This window comes from Electrophorus electricus, chromosome 5 (assembly GCF_013358815.1).
Source record: "Electrophorus electricus isolate fEleEle1 chromosome 5, fEleEle1.pri, whole genome shotgun sequence".
Lineage (NCBI taxonomy): Eukaryota > Metazoa > Chordata > Actinopteri > Gymnotiformes > Gymnotidae > Electrophorus > Electrophorus electricus.
In genome coordinates this window covers 28,441,441-28,456,483 of record NC_049539.1, presented here as the reverse complement: position 1 = coordinate 28,456,483, position 15,043 = coordinate 28,441,441, and the positions used below count along the sequence as shown (strand labels likewise).

The following is a 15,043-nucleotide window of genomic DNA, read 5'->3' as shown; positions in this document are numbered from 1 at the left end:
GAAAAGCAGAAACGGAAATCACAAGCCACAAGTTTCCGGTGAGTCTGCCCTGCAGGCTTGGCACGAGCCCCCATCATCTCTAGAGGAGGTTTCTCGCTCCTTTAGTTCACACAATGAAAATCTAAAATAAACATGTTCTTCAGCTTATTTAAACATATCTTGGGTCTAAGGCACCTAAAGAAAGTGTGTGTTAAAGCATATGTAGATGAGAAAAGTCTTATTTTTTGGAAATTCAAACCTTCCATTTTTTTCTGTTAAATCCACTACATTTATAAAGATCACTTTCTTAGCTACTCATAAGATTTCCTAATGGGTGAAGGTGGATAAAATATAGAGCAATATTGTGCAAATAGCTAATCAGTTCACTATAGTATATTTTAAAATGACAAAAAACACAAATCAAATGATCAGTTCACTCTGTGATATTCTTGGAAAACACTTTGCAACATATTCAAAATATGACATTGTAGTGTTATTACTGCAGGAATGTGGAGTATTGGGATGGCAAGCTTGTGTAAAATGTCTCTTTGCTTCACTATATATATAGCACATATTGAATCTTTATAAAATAAACAGATCAAATAATCCACTAAATTCTTGAAATACTCTCTCTTATGTAGTTACTTTTAGTATGACTAAGTTATTTTTACAGTGGGAATTTGGAGTAAAACATGAAAACTTTGGTATTTAAGGCCTCTAGCATTTTAATATATCTGCAAAAATGCCTTCCCTTAAAACACATCCTCTCACACCCTTACACTTGCAGTTTCCCCTTATGCCATAAACTTCCACTGGTGTGTGAGAGAGAGAATGAGAGTATGCGAATGTATGAGTGATGTGTGATGCAGGTGACACGGGCAACACAGAGGACGTCAGAAGTGAGAGGAAGTGCTTAGAAAGTCAAGACAGTGCTGTACTGATGTAACAACAAAAAGGAAAAACCCCAGTCTAGCTCTCTCTAGGCAACGTTGCATCTTCTAGAGACTCCGTAGTTACAACCGCTAATGTGCAGTGCTGTCTTGGGTTTAAATAGGGGAGAAGGGAAATAAGGAACAGGTGAACACAATTAATTGTTGTTGTTGTTGTTGTTGTTGTTACATATTAGTATTATTATTATTACTATATTTATGATTGTTAATTTTCATGACAAGGAATGGCTTTGCAATTAATTGCAATTCATCTGATCACATTTCACAATCTAGAATGCAAATTGCTGCCATGAAAACTGAAGCAGCAAACTTTGTGAAAACCAAGCATTGTGCTAGTTTCAAAACTTTTGACCATGACTGTATGCTTTATGCTGTATGCTTTCATTTGATTCACGTGCTGATGACAGTCTGACTTGTTACCCTTTAAAGGGGTATCACAGAATCTAATCTGCTGCAGATCTAATTGTTTTAAAAAACTATGATTGTCTTGTTCTTTTAAGGTAATGTTGATTAGGGCACTGAATAACTGGCTTATTATAATTTTCCAGATTCTTCCAATGATCCCTACAGTACTGAGAAGATTCTCTTCAGCCATGCCATCCTATAGCATGTGTCCCTGGGTCCTGCTGTTATCTGTGCTGACAGTCATAACCAGTAAGTTGACAGAATGGCTTCTTTGTTTTCTAAATGTTTCAGCTTGGTCCCATTCTGTTGTATTATAATCCAGTTTTATAACTGTATGTTATTTGTGCTTAGCATAGAAAACAGAACATACCTGAGCATAGAAAACATTTAGTAATTGGCAGAATATAAACTGAGGTAAATGTTATTTTGTTATTGATACATGAAAGTTGCAGCCATTTTATTTGGTATTGGATATATTTAACAAGCGATAGAGACGAATATTGACCTGATATCTAATATAGCCAACCTTGGGTACTAGAGAGAGGAACAGAGCCTCTCTTCAGTAATATGCTCCCACACAGGCTGGTGTTCAGTCTTGTCATTCTCCCCTTTATGAGACCAAACCCTGGGGCTCATCTATTGCAATTTCTCTGGTATCTCTCTATTAAGCTCTTGAGTTCTGTGGGTGTGGTTTTTGTTTTGTTTTGTTTTTTTAGGAGGGGTGGGGCGTGTCTGTTAATTTTCAGATTATATCATAAGTGTAAAAAACTTAATTCTTCTCTCATACCAGACATTAGCATACAAACATAATGCATTGTCAGACTTCTATAAAAGACAAACAGACAATACACGTAAAATCAAAAGACAGAATAGGTTATATTTGTAAGGGCTGGCACCAGGCCGAGGCCCCCCAGCCACCAGAGGGAGAACATGAGTCAACCACACTACTAATCAGGCTTGATGCCTGACAGCTGGGCTAGATCTGTAAAAGCCCAGTGACCCAGTCACTTAGTGCTGGGTCTTTGCTAAAGTTTTGAGGCAAGATCCTAGCTGGTACCTCTGGGTATTGAGGTCTGTGAGCTCTTGTGCTGTACCTCTCTTCTGCTCTGCGAAGGTGTCTGGGTTTTTACATGTGCCCTTCTTTCTCTAGTTTTCCATTTTGAGTCTGTCTCTCTCCTGAGGCTTCCCTTAGCCATTAAAGTTCCTCCAGGTTTCTGCTTTTGTTTGGGAAGTTTTAGTTTGGTTTTCCCCAGTGTATGCCATTCTTCCTGTGTTGTCCTTTGTTCTCCCTTTTTCCATGCTTGGTGTTGTGGTTCAGTTTTTCCTCTTGTTTTACCTGTTACAAGATCTAACTTCTGCTCATGGGCTCACCATAACTAGAGCGTGGTTGCTCACCCAGTAGGTTGTCGGTGTCATCACCTAGCTGATGTGGGTTCGAGCTCACCCAACAATATTATCATGCTGTCAGTTTCCATGTTCTCAACAAAGGTTAGGAAAAGTTGCTGCATAGTATTCTGGCAGACTTTCTGACAGCATATCTAATCTTCTCCATGGTATGGGGAGGGGACATGACTTCCCTGATCCAGTGACTGTATGTGGGTGGAATGGGTTCTTTCCATTTAAATGGTGACTATCCTAGAGAAGGTCTCAAAGATGACTTGCCAGAATGTGTAGAGCTTTGGCCATTTCCAAAATGAATGCAGTAGTATTGGGGTTACAGGAGTAGGAAAGCATAATGGAAAGCAGTCTGGCTTCAAGGCAGCAAAGTCCTCCATCACTGATCTGGTCTAAAAGGGGTGTGGTCTCATTGTCTGATTTATGCTCTTATGGAGTTGTTTGTGTTTTTATTCTATATTTTTATTTAGTGCCTTTTAAAACTCCACTTTCTTAATCTTTCAGTATCTGTATTGACCTCTTCAGTAAAGGTGAATCTTCATGATGATGCTACTTTCCCCTCCACTCAGACATGTTCTGGTCTGGTCACGTGGACTGTGTCCCATAAACAACATGACATTCTGGCTCAGTGTGACCGGATATCCTGTCAGTCAAAGGAGGGATTTTACATGTCCCATGATCAGTACCTGAAGGGAGATCTCTCCCTCACCATCACTGATGTTGATTACACTAAGAGGACCTGGTACACCTGTGAGTGTGGTGGTGTAGACATCTGTGCTATGAGCCTAGGGATAGAGGGTAAGGGTTTGTTCTCTCAGTCTTTGTTAATGAACCCCTAATGATTTAGGTGTAATAGTGTGTATCAGATTTGAACCCGTTTGAAATTCCTGATGGTTTTTGTTTTCAGCATTGAGTTCTTCAGTTTGGATCAAGTCCAATGAAAATCTGGTGCTGGATTTGCCCATATCAGAGTCAGTGAAGGTGATGTATAACAGCACAGGTGCAGCTGCTCCCTCTAGTGGACAGATCTGCACAGTGGCTGGAAGCTCATTACAATGTAAAGATGAATACACCCAGAGAGCATCTCTTATCTCTGCTGTTGAGCTCAGAGAAACAGCACCATCTGATAGTGGAGTTTACACGATCTGGGACACCAGCAATGAAGAGGTCATTCACACATACACAGTTACTGTTGACGGTATGTATTTAATGTGAATACTGTGATCTTAATGTTGTCTAGAATTATTTTGTTAGGGAGAGAGTGTACGTAGTGTCAGTAAGGAATCTAGATAAGGTGTAGTGATAATTTAATGCAGTTCTCAATAACTGCAGACTGTTAAAGAATGGCATCTTGTCAGCTTACGAAACCCTAGTAGTATGGTTTATTTTTTAATTAGTAAACTTGTGCATGAATAATATTTCTCATGTAGGGGATGCAAAGTCAGACTGCTTTCTTGCATTATGAATGGTCTGCTTATTGTTTGTCAGACTGTAATATGTAAATGTGAACAGACTGGGCTTTACAACAGCTGTTGTAAGTGTCCTGGTTCTCATACTGAGGCCTTAGTCCTGCTGTTGTGTGCATGTAAATGTTCTCATTATGCTGTGTGTTAATATGTAAATGTAGTCAGTGATGGTGTAGTGATTATGTACCAGAGTGAACACTGAACCATCATATGAACCACAGTTTAAACAGTATATGGCACATGTTAAAACCATACACACATGATTATAACTCTGTACTGTTTAAATAGTGGTTCATATTTACTGACAATTGTGTGTTTCAGAAGTCCAGCCATGTCCAGATGAGAGCTCCACAGTGACGGTGTTGGCGGTGCTCCTGGCTCTGATGGGGGCAGGGCTTGTGGCAGCAGGGCTGGTGATTGTGCAGCTGAGGAAAAAAATCAGCAGCTCCAGAAAGGAGGTACATTGAAGGGAAACTGTAACCATGGCAAGAGAGGAGATATTACAGAAAGATGGATGTGTGTTCCAGGTCCACTGCCAGGATTTCCAGGATTTTTTCTTTTTCTTGTGGGTGGTGGTTTGCACTGTTCTGTTGTTGGAATTGCTGCTTTTGAGTTGACGGAGTTTGTGATCTGTCCATCGCTCGAACAGTTTGGTAAGTGCCGCAAGGTTGACCTTTTGCTAATAGCTGACTTCTTTGATGTAGAAGTTCCTCGTACTGCAACTAAGAGGGACATTTATTTAGTGTTAGTCTTGTCTTGTTCATGATGGGATTTTGCCTGAGAGGGGTAGCCCGATGGGTGTTGCGATGGGCTCAGCTCGATGTTTGCCGGTGGCAGAGGCAACTGATGACTCTGAGGCTGGTGTATGTATAGATCCTGGAATATGTGTGTTCCCTGGGGTAGATCCTATGCTAGTGCTGGAGTTGGAGATGACTTAAAAAAACAGGAGCGTGAGAACTATTGTGTGTTTTGGGCTGTACAAATTGAGCCGGACTAGGTGACGCTGATGAGGATGAGTATGGGTCCCGAGAGGTCGGTGCCTCTTCCTCAGAAGCTTGCCTCACCTGTGCCAGCCAGCCCATCACAGGAATTTTGTTCTGGTCCCTAAACCACGCTCTCCTCGAGTGGCCTTGCTCCCAACCAACTCTACTCCCGCTGCTGACACTTTTGATGCCAGTCGTCAAATTGGCCTTGTGCCTGTTCTCAGGGAAAATGAGGTGGACGTCTATTTTCCGATATTTGAGCGCATTGCGGCGTCTCTGAGATGGCCTAATGACCTATAGTCACTAATGCTACAGTGCAAACTAGAGGGCAAAGGACAAGAAGTGTGTTCCTGGCTAACTCTTGCACAGAGTTTAGACTATGAGGTTGTTAAAGCCACTGTTCTCCGAGCCTACGAGTTGGTTCCAGAGGCATACAGACAAAACTTTAGGTGCCTAGTAACGCTAGCTTCCCTCCTCGAAGCTCTCCTGTGCCTCAAAAGGCTGCCACTGCCGTTACGCCAGCCTGTGTCCGCGGACCTGTTTCCTTACTCACAGGCTTCATGTTCCCTGCCCGTCCAACCTCGGCCTCCTGTGTCTCCTTTGTGTCCTGCTGCTGCCTTGTTGTTCTTGCCTGGTTTTGTCTTTGCTCCTGTTGTGTTGTCTGTGTCTGGTCTGGTGCCCATGTCTGTTTTTGTTCTGGTTCCTTTGTGCCTGATCTGTTTTGCGTTTTTGTAATCCTCACTCCTGGCACGTTCTCCTCCTCTGTCAGTTTCTGTTGTTGGTTCTGCTCTTGCTGCTACTTCTGTTTCAGGTCCTGCTCCTTCAGTTTCTGTGTTGGTTCTTGTCATGTTCTGTCTGCTTCGGTTCCAGTGCCTATTCCTGGTCGTGCCCTATAGTAACAGGAGCTGCCATGGTGATAGCAGGTAAAGGTGTGGAGGACACCTCACTGTGTTTCATTCCTACAGCAGGTGCTCTGGACCTCTGACAATGATGGAAGCTGTTCAAGCTCTGATGGCAAAAGATGATCAGGAGAGAGTTGTCAATCACTTTTTATTAAGCCAATCAACAACATGAGTAGCCCAGATAAATGTTCAGTAGGGGTTTGTTGTCAATGTGATATGGTAATTTTAAGGAGGAATAGTGACACGTTTGTCTAACTGCCCCTTTTAATCGTTTTTTAGAGGGAAAATGTGAAGAATTGTGTGGTGCATGATGAGCTTTCCTTCTAGAGAAGTGATGATTTGGGTTTTCAGATCGAGAATACTTGCATAACTCTCAAGCCATTGTTGGACACAAAAGAGTGTGTTGTGAGAAGTGTCTAAACAAAGCTATATTTGTTTAGCAAAGCTATATTTGTTTAGGGGGGGGGCTACTGTTGAGCTACTGAGACCAGAACAGATTCAATTCTATAGGTGCCAAATATGAACAAATCTGTGTTTTTGCATGTTTTGAGTATGTGCTGAATTTGTATGTCATTGTGTGGTACACGTTTGTATGTGAGGCTGTGTGTGTGTTCGTTCTCTCACAGGGAATCTGTTGAAGACGCTGATGAACATGTCTCCTGTGAGGGGGCTTTTTCGGCGAGTCATAAAGGACACAAGGGCGTTCCTGAAACAGGAAGTCACTCTGGCTACGTCTACCTTACCCATGATCCTCTCCTGCATGCATACATACACAACAACAAAATCAACATCATCGCACCAGCTGGACCAGCACACAGGAGCAGTGTGTGGGTGTGTTATACTACACCTGTGTGGCAGGAATATGTGCTGTATCCGTTTCCTTCATCACACCCCTCAACACTTTAACCAGATAGAGTGTAGCAGAGAGAGACACACACACATACCCACACACACAGTATGAATCACAACCATCTAAACTGGCTGAGTTTTCCTGTGTTCATTTCATGGTTCACCTTTGCCTGCACCACTTCACTCTGAGAAGCAGCACAGTGAACAGCATCATCTGTTGGGGATGATCTGAGACACAATGGCACCATGAAGACCAGAAGGATATGAGCTGTATACAAGACTTCATGTATAAACAAATGAACAGAATTAGGCGCTGCTGTTCTGTAAGCAGAGTTTAGTTCCAGCTCCACTCCACGAGATCTACTGCCCTGCAGACTCTAATTGCAAGTATCTCTACATGATTTACACATACATTAACCCACCATAAACAGTCATTAATGAAATATGACAAAACATCGTAGGTGTTTTTCTGGCATAACTCCCACAATAGCCACCATAGTGCACTATAAATTCTCTCTCTTTTCTGACTCTCAACTACACGAACAATCCAATCTGCAATACCTAGCATCAGTTTCTGATTGGCTGTGTGCAAGTAAATCAGGCTGTTCCTAAAAGATGCATAAGTTTATGTAGAGATTTAGGTTGTGCTGCTTCTCTCAACTAACTGTTTGACCTTTCAAGCACTTTATTTCTGCCTTGAACCTAAACTATTTACACAGCTAATACAGACAGGTCTACCAGCTATATCTGATACTATGGGATCAATACAGAGTAGACAAGAAATTAAACTGAATTCATACTATCATCATAACATGCCTGTGACGGTGCAATTAGCAAAAAGATTTATTACATACACACCTACAGGCCGTGTCTGATTCCATAACGTACAGAAGTTTTATGCTTGCATTTTATCAGTGATGAAAGTGTTAGTCTGGGGAAAAAAGGTGAAAAATTAAAGCCAGCCTTAACCTCATTGGTCTGTGTGATCATTTGTGTGTTGTGATTGGCTAGTCATCATTTTGGTTCCTGTGTACATTAGTTGGTCCATTTCTTCTTCCTTTCTCTTGGGCCTGAATGTGTTTTATTTGGAGTATGTGATGTGCTTTGATATGAATTTGTAACAGTTTTAGGAAGACTGACGTCGCTGCTGTTGTAAACCAGACAGCTCCACAACCTTGATCTCTGACTTATGTCCTTTGTTCTGATGTGGGTGTATCCGTGTTGCTCAATTCACCATGTGGTTTGCTTGCTCATATTTAAGATTTTAGATGCCTCTATCCTTTCTTGAATAACAGTTGATAATTTGATAAGAGTTTGATCTGTGTATTTTATAGAGCTTCAAGTAGTGCTATATAGTGACATTTAACAGGATATTGCCATCCCATTACTCCAAATTCCCACAGTAAAAATAACTTAGCCATTCTAAAAGTAACTACATAAGAGAGTGTATTTCAAGAATTTAGTGGATTATTTGATCATTTGATCTGTTTGTTTTATAAAGATTCAATATGTGCAAAGACATTTTACACAAGCTTGCCATCCCAATACTCTACATTCCTGCATTAGATATTATTTGACACATCACGGTTTGTTTACACTAGTTATGTCACCACCTTTATGGTGTCACACCAGTTACACAATGTAAACAAGGTTTTATATGGCACAAATAGAAAATTCAGCAGCACAAAGTACTGCGGCCAGTTTGGTTAAAATATAAGACATACAGAGTGCCAACTTGACTTGGTTATATTGCAAGAACTCTGAGAGGGGCGTGGCCAACGCCTCTTCTGATTATGCGATCTAGCTCATCTCATCTCATAGTATGTGGGGTCTAATACCATGTAAAAAGATTCACTCAGAATATGAACACCTTCCATGTGCGTGAACAACACTCAAAGACTAAGTCTGGACGGCCATTTCAACATAGAGAGACCAGCTACAGAAGGTGGTAGTAGGGGATTAACGTGAACTGCGCCGGCTGAATGGAGGAGGTGTGGTTATAGAGGGGCTGAGCAGAGAAGTGTCACCTCACTCAGGATGTCCACCATGGTCTTCCTGGGCAGGTCTCTTAGGTGATCCCTGTACTGAGCCAGACTCTGTAACAGCTTAACACACTCCAACAGCACCTGTGGCTCCTAGATTTCTTACCTTCTTGGCTGTCTGCAGGTTGTGTTTCTCCTTGATCTGATCTAGTGTGCTTTTAAGTGAAATCTCCTCAAACACACTCAGCACCTGCAGACAGACATCACGTGCAACTGTCAGCACACTCCGGAGCACGTGCTGGATTTAGATATTTGCGCAAGGACAGTGATTGACCTTTAATTAACTAGATTAACTAGAATTCATTATTATTTGGGATAGTTTGATGTTACTTCATCGGTGCTCACCTGCACCAGCGCCAAGCTGTATCCAGACCACGCGTCCTCTAGAGCGTGGGACAGCCCTTCCACAAGCCTCTTTAGAGAGTATTTTAACTGATGCAGTGCCCTAATCAACATTAACTTAAAAGACTACAACACCTTAAACTATAGCAACAGCTGTATTCCCCAGAGGATCACACCACCTTACACTACAGCAACAGAAGTAACTATAGCAACAGCAGTATTCCCCAGAGGACCACACCACCTTACACTACAGCACCAGAAGTAACTATAGCAACATCTTAAAGCCAGAAGACCTAGATGTGCTTGCACTTGTTTTCTGAAGCCACCACCTTTGTTGTGCGTGTCTGTATATGGTCTCATTAATGGGTGTGTAATGAAGACCATCAATCATGAAGGTTAAATGGCTACTCGAGCTTCTGTGCCAAAGAGCATAAAAACATTTAGTAATTAGCAGAATAAAATTGAGGCAACTGTTATTTTGTTATTGATGCATGAAATGTGCAGCCATTATTATTTGGTATTGGATGTATTTAACAAGTGATCGAGATGAATGTTTACCTTATATCTGAAATATCCAACCTTGCTAGGCTGCCTTTGGGTACGAGAGAGAGGAACAGAGCTAATCAGACAATCAGTTTCCATGTTCTCAGCAAAGGTTAGTAAAGGTTGCCAAATAGTATTAAACACTGTGGTAGACTTTCCGACAGCGTATCTAATCTCCATGGTGTGGGGATTCCCTGATCCAGTGACTGTATGTGGGTGCAGTGGGGGGTTTGAAAGCAGTCCGCCTTCAAGGCAACAAAGTCCTCCATCACTCATCTGGTCTAAAAAGGTTCTGATTGTCTGATTTATTGAATGTCTTTTTAAATTCCACTTTCTTAATCTCTTTCACTTCCTGTATTGACCTTCTCTTCAGTAAAGGTGAATCTTAATGATGATGCTACTCTCCCCTGCACTCAGACGTGTTCTGGTCTGGTCACATGGACTGTGTCCCATAAACAACTTGACATTCTGGCTCAATGTAACCAGACATCCTGTCAGTCAAAGGAGGGATTTCACATGTCACATGATCAGTACCTGAAGGGAGATCTCTTCCTCACCATCACTGATGCTGATTACACTAAGAGGACCTGGTACACCTGTGAGTGTGATGGTGTAGACATCTGTGATGTGAGCCTACAGATAGAGGGTAAGGGTTTGTTCTCTTAGTCTTTGCTAACGAACCGTTAATGATTTAGTTTTATTAGTATGTATTAAATTTGAACCCCTTTAAAGTTCCTGATGGTTTTTCTTTTCAGCATTGAGTTCTTGAGTTAGGATCAAGCCCAATGAAACTCTGATGCTGGATTTGCCCGTATCAGAGTCAGTGGAGGTTATTTATAACAGCACAGGTGCAGCTGCTCCCCCTAGTGGACAAATCTGCACAGTGGATGGACACTCACTGAAGTGTGAACCTGAATACACTCAGAGCGTCGCTCATCTCCGCTGTTGAGCTGAGAGGAACCGCACCATCTGATAGTGGAGTTTACATCATCAGAGACACTAAGAATGAAGAGATTATTCAAACATAAACAGTTACTGTGGAAGGTAAGTGTAGTTATTGTGATTTTAATGTTGTCTAGAATTACTTTACGTTGGGGAGGAGGGTGTGAGTAGTGTCAATAACTTTTCATGCACATCTGTGGTTCAATATTAGTTAGACTATAAATGCCGGGATCATGCAAACAGTGTGGACTGAGTGTAATAGTTTGAGGTCTTGGTCTTAATTGAGGTGCTGTTTATCGAAGCATATCCCCACTAAAGCATGTGACTTTCACTGGACTCTTTGAGGTGGATTCTCAGATGGACACTCTTAGATCCAGCCATTGATGTTTTACGGCACTTTGTGTGATGCCTGCTTACTGATACCAAAACAATTATGAGTGATGAGTGAGAAAAATTCAAGTGTCTGTATTTTAAGGTGTAGGGTTGTTTGTGTTTGTTTATGTTGGAGCCTGTGGCTCCTCCTCTTCTTGATGCTCCTCCACCTGATCAAGTCTTTTGTCCTGTGCTGTACTGCTGTGTTGTGTCTTGACTGTCTGTCTCATTCTACCCCACGCATAAGGGGAAGCTCGGGAAAAAGCGGCAGACAGAGATTCATCTCTGCTGTTGCTGTGGCTAGTTTTGTTTGTTCAGTGAGCGTTGTTTGCTGATTGTTATGTTTTTGGTCCTCTGCTGGTTAAATCATTCTGACTTATTGCTTTTCTGGGCATGTTTGCTGTTGTACATTCTGTGTATGGAGTATTATAGTAGTCCTGTGTAAATTGTTGTCGGGAAATAGGGAGTTTGACGACTTTTTTATTTGCTCCGTTCTTTACTTGTGTTTATTCGTTTTTGTTAGTTAGGGAGGGTTATTGTACTTAATTTGGTTTGTGTTCCACTGGGACAGTTGGTTCTTTTGTGCAGCAGGGCTTAGTGTTTGGCCAGTTTGCCTCTCAGCCTTTGAGTCTCTATCTGGGTGGAGTTTCCATGTTCTCCCTGTGACTGCGTAGGTTTCCTCTGGGTTCCTCCCACAAACATGGAGGTTAGGTTGACTAGATCCTCTAAAACTGTCCTGTATCAATGTAAGTTGTGTATGCATGTAGATATAGATAGGTGTGTGTGCTGCGTATTAGCAGGGACGAGGCGAGAGGCAGAATGTAGATGCAAGAGGTTATTTATCAAATGATAACGGAGGGAACACAATAGAGCCAAAATAAACAGACACAGGAAAACACTGAGGCATAGTGATAAATGAACTAGACAAACGCAAGAGCAAGGGCGCCGACAGAGATAGCGTGAACAAATGGAACAAACCAAACTTATCGCATTAACCAACAACATGAGAGACAAAACACATTTCTTAAACAAACAAAACAATTAAGGACTAACCAGACACAGGTGAACATAAGAACAGGGAAAACCAAAACAAGGACTGGAACTGAGGAACAGACGAGGGGTGGAGAAAACAAAACCAAGCATCAGAACAAGGAAGTAAAGGATAACAGACACGACAGGGAAACTATGGAAACAGGGATGTCAGGAGGGTGGCCAATCGTTACAGTGTGTGTATGTTCAGCTATGGTTGGTGGTCTGTCCTGGTCTTAACCTCCTCCCCTTCCCCTGCACTGGTGCACTCCCCCAGGGGGCTGTGGTTTCTGATAGAGAGAACACTGTAAATTCGCTGATGCTTCTCATCAGTCTGTGTGTGATTTGAGTGTAAAAGCTGATTTCTGTCTGTAAAGTGTCCTTGAGTTTGCGAAAGGTGCTAAATAAATGTAGCCGACTAATAATAATATTTTATTTCTAGTGTGGCTGATGTGTTTTTTTAGTTTGGCCTTGTCTGTCTGAAGCTCAATCCCTCTACATACGACCCTCAATAAATCAACAAACACTTCACCCTCAGTATCACTGTTCAAATATCTCATTGCTGTAGCACCTGAAGCCCAGACCAGGTCAGAGATCAGTGTATATTCGATCATACGTGATCAGAGTTTTATCACATTAGCACTCCTGAACTCACCTGGTAGAGCAGGTACAGTAAGATGCATCTCCAGAATCATGGTCTGATCCTCAGAGAGCACACGTAATGTCATACTGATGAATATGTATCAGTCACTATAAGACCATCTGCCCAGTACTGTAAATTTAATGAAAAGATGTTTATGTAAAAATGCAATATAAAAATGTTTATGTAAATATTACTGAGATCCTGTGATGTAATTTAATGCATATGTAAATACTTTTGTGTCAAGTCATGGGAAAAACAGGCAGTTTTGCCTGTAGCATCTTTACATTTTCGTTGCCAATTATCAACATTTTTTATTAAAGTTTCAAGGACCAGTATCAAAATAAATGGTTCCAATGGTAGGATGGAGGGATTAATGAAAGAAGAGGAGAGAAGGAGAAGGAGTACACAGATGAGTACTGTTGGTATAATATGCAGTTTGGAGCTTGAGGTCCACTGATGGGTCTCTTTGCCAAGCCTGGTGGCTATAGCCTTCAAGTTCAGGGAGATAAAATGTCGTCAGTGCAAAATTTTCTGCCAGGAGTTGCTTAATGTTTATCTTTAAAAATGACAAATTTTATTTTTCATTCTTTTTCGCCAACCTCTTTCCTTGCAGTGCCTTATGGGTAAAAACCGGCCATGTGTTTTATTTATTTGTTTATTTTTTTAATCTCAGACATATAATGTAATGATGCTTATTTTTACAAACAAGAAGAAATCATATTTTATGGCACTTCTTTTGCCAGTTATTCAGTGCCCTAATCAACATTACCTTAAAAGAACAAGACAATCATAGTTTTTTAAAACAATTAGATCTGCAGCAGATTAGATTCTGTGATACCCCTTTAAAGGGTAACAAGTCAGACTGTCATCAGCACGTGAATCAAATGAAAGCATACAGCATAAAGCATACAGTCATGGTCAAAAGTTTTGAAACTAGCACAATGCTTGGTTTTCACAAAGTTTGCTGCTTCAGTTTTCATGGCAGCAATTTGCATTCTAGATTGTGAAATGTGATCAGATGAATTGCAATTAATTGCAAAGCCATTCCTTGTCATGAAAATTAACAATCATAAATATAGTAATAATAATAATACTAATATGTAACAACAACAACAACAACAACAACAATTAATTGTGTTCACCTGTTCCTTATTTCCCTTCTCCCCTATTTAAACCCAAGACAGCACTGCACATTAGCGGTTGTAACTACGGAGTCTCTAGAAGATGCAACGTTGCCTAGAGAGAGCTAGACTGGGGTTTTTCCTTTTTGTTGTTACATCAGTACAGCACTGTCTTGACTTTCTAAGCACTTCCTCTCACTTCTGACGTCCTCTGTGTTGCCCGTGTCACCTGCATCACACATCACTCATACATTCGCATACTCTCATTCTCTCTCTCACACACCAGTGGAAGTTTATGGCATAAGGGGAAACTGCAAGTGTAAGGGTGTGAGAGGATGTGTTTTAAGGGAAGGCATTTTTGCAGATATATTAAAATGCTAGAGGCCTTAAATACCAAAGTTTTCATGTTTTACTCCAAATTCCCACTGTAAAAATAACTTAGTCATACTAAAAGTAACTACATAAGAGAGAGTATTTCAAGAATTTAGTGGATTATTTGATCTGTTTATTTTATAAAGATTCAATATGTGCTATATATATAGTGAAGCAAAGAGACATTTTACACAAGCTTGCCATCCCAATACTCCACATTCCTGCAGTAATAACACTACAATGTCATATTTTGAATATGTTGCAAAGTGTTTTCCAAGAATATCACAGAGTGAACTGATCATTTGATTTGTGTTTTTTGTCATTTTAAAATATACTATAGTGAACTGATTAGCTATTTGCACAATATTGCTCTATATTTTATCCACCTTCACCCATTAGGAAATCTTATGAGTAGCTAAGAAAGTGATCTTTATAAATGTAGTGGATTTAACAGAAAAAAATGGAAGGTTTGAATTTCCAAAAAATAAGACTTTTCTCATCTACATATGCTTTAACACACACTTTCTTTAGGTGCCTTAGACCCAAGATATGTTTAAATAAGCTGAAGAACATGTTTATTTTAGATTTTCATTGTGTGAACTAAAGGAGCGAGAAACCTCCTCTAGAGATGATGGGGGCTCGTGCCAAGCCTGCAGGGCAGACTCACCGGAAACTTGTGGCTTGTGATTTCCGTTTCTGCTTTTCTGC

General features: G+C 40.9%; 1 protein-coding gene across 1 annotated transcript; it reads left to right on the top strand.

The window, feature by feature from the left end:
• The first annotated feature begins 835 nt into the window (after window positions 1-835).
• On the top strand, window positions 836-5,478 carry LOC118241313. Its single transcript, XM_035525966.1, has 5 exons — window positions 836-878; window positions 3,234-3,527; window positions 3,637-3,927; window positions 4,517-4,653; window positions 5,269-5,478. The coding sequence occupies exons 1-5, from the start codon at window positions 836-838 to the stop codon at window positions 5,476-5,478; spliced, it is 975 nt and encodes a 324-aa protein (XP_035381859.1).
• Window positions 5,479-15,043: the final 9,565 nt, after the last annotated feature.

Coding starts and splice junctions, on each gene's coding strand:
- LOC118241313 (XM_035525966.1), top strand. CDS start 836: ATGTGTGATGCAGGTGACACGGGCAACACAGAGGACGTCAGAA. Junction 879..3,233: donor CAACACAGAGGACGTCAGAA/GTGAGAGGAAGT, acceptor TTAATCTTTCAG/TATCTGTATTGACCTCTTCA. Junction 3,928..4,516: donor ATACACAGTTACTGTTGACG/GTATGTATTTAA, acceptor TGTGTGTTTCAG/AAGTCCAGCCATGTCCAGAT.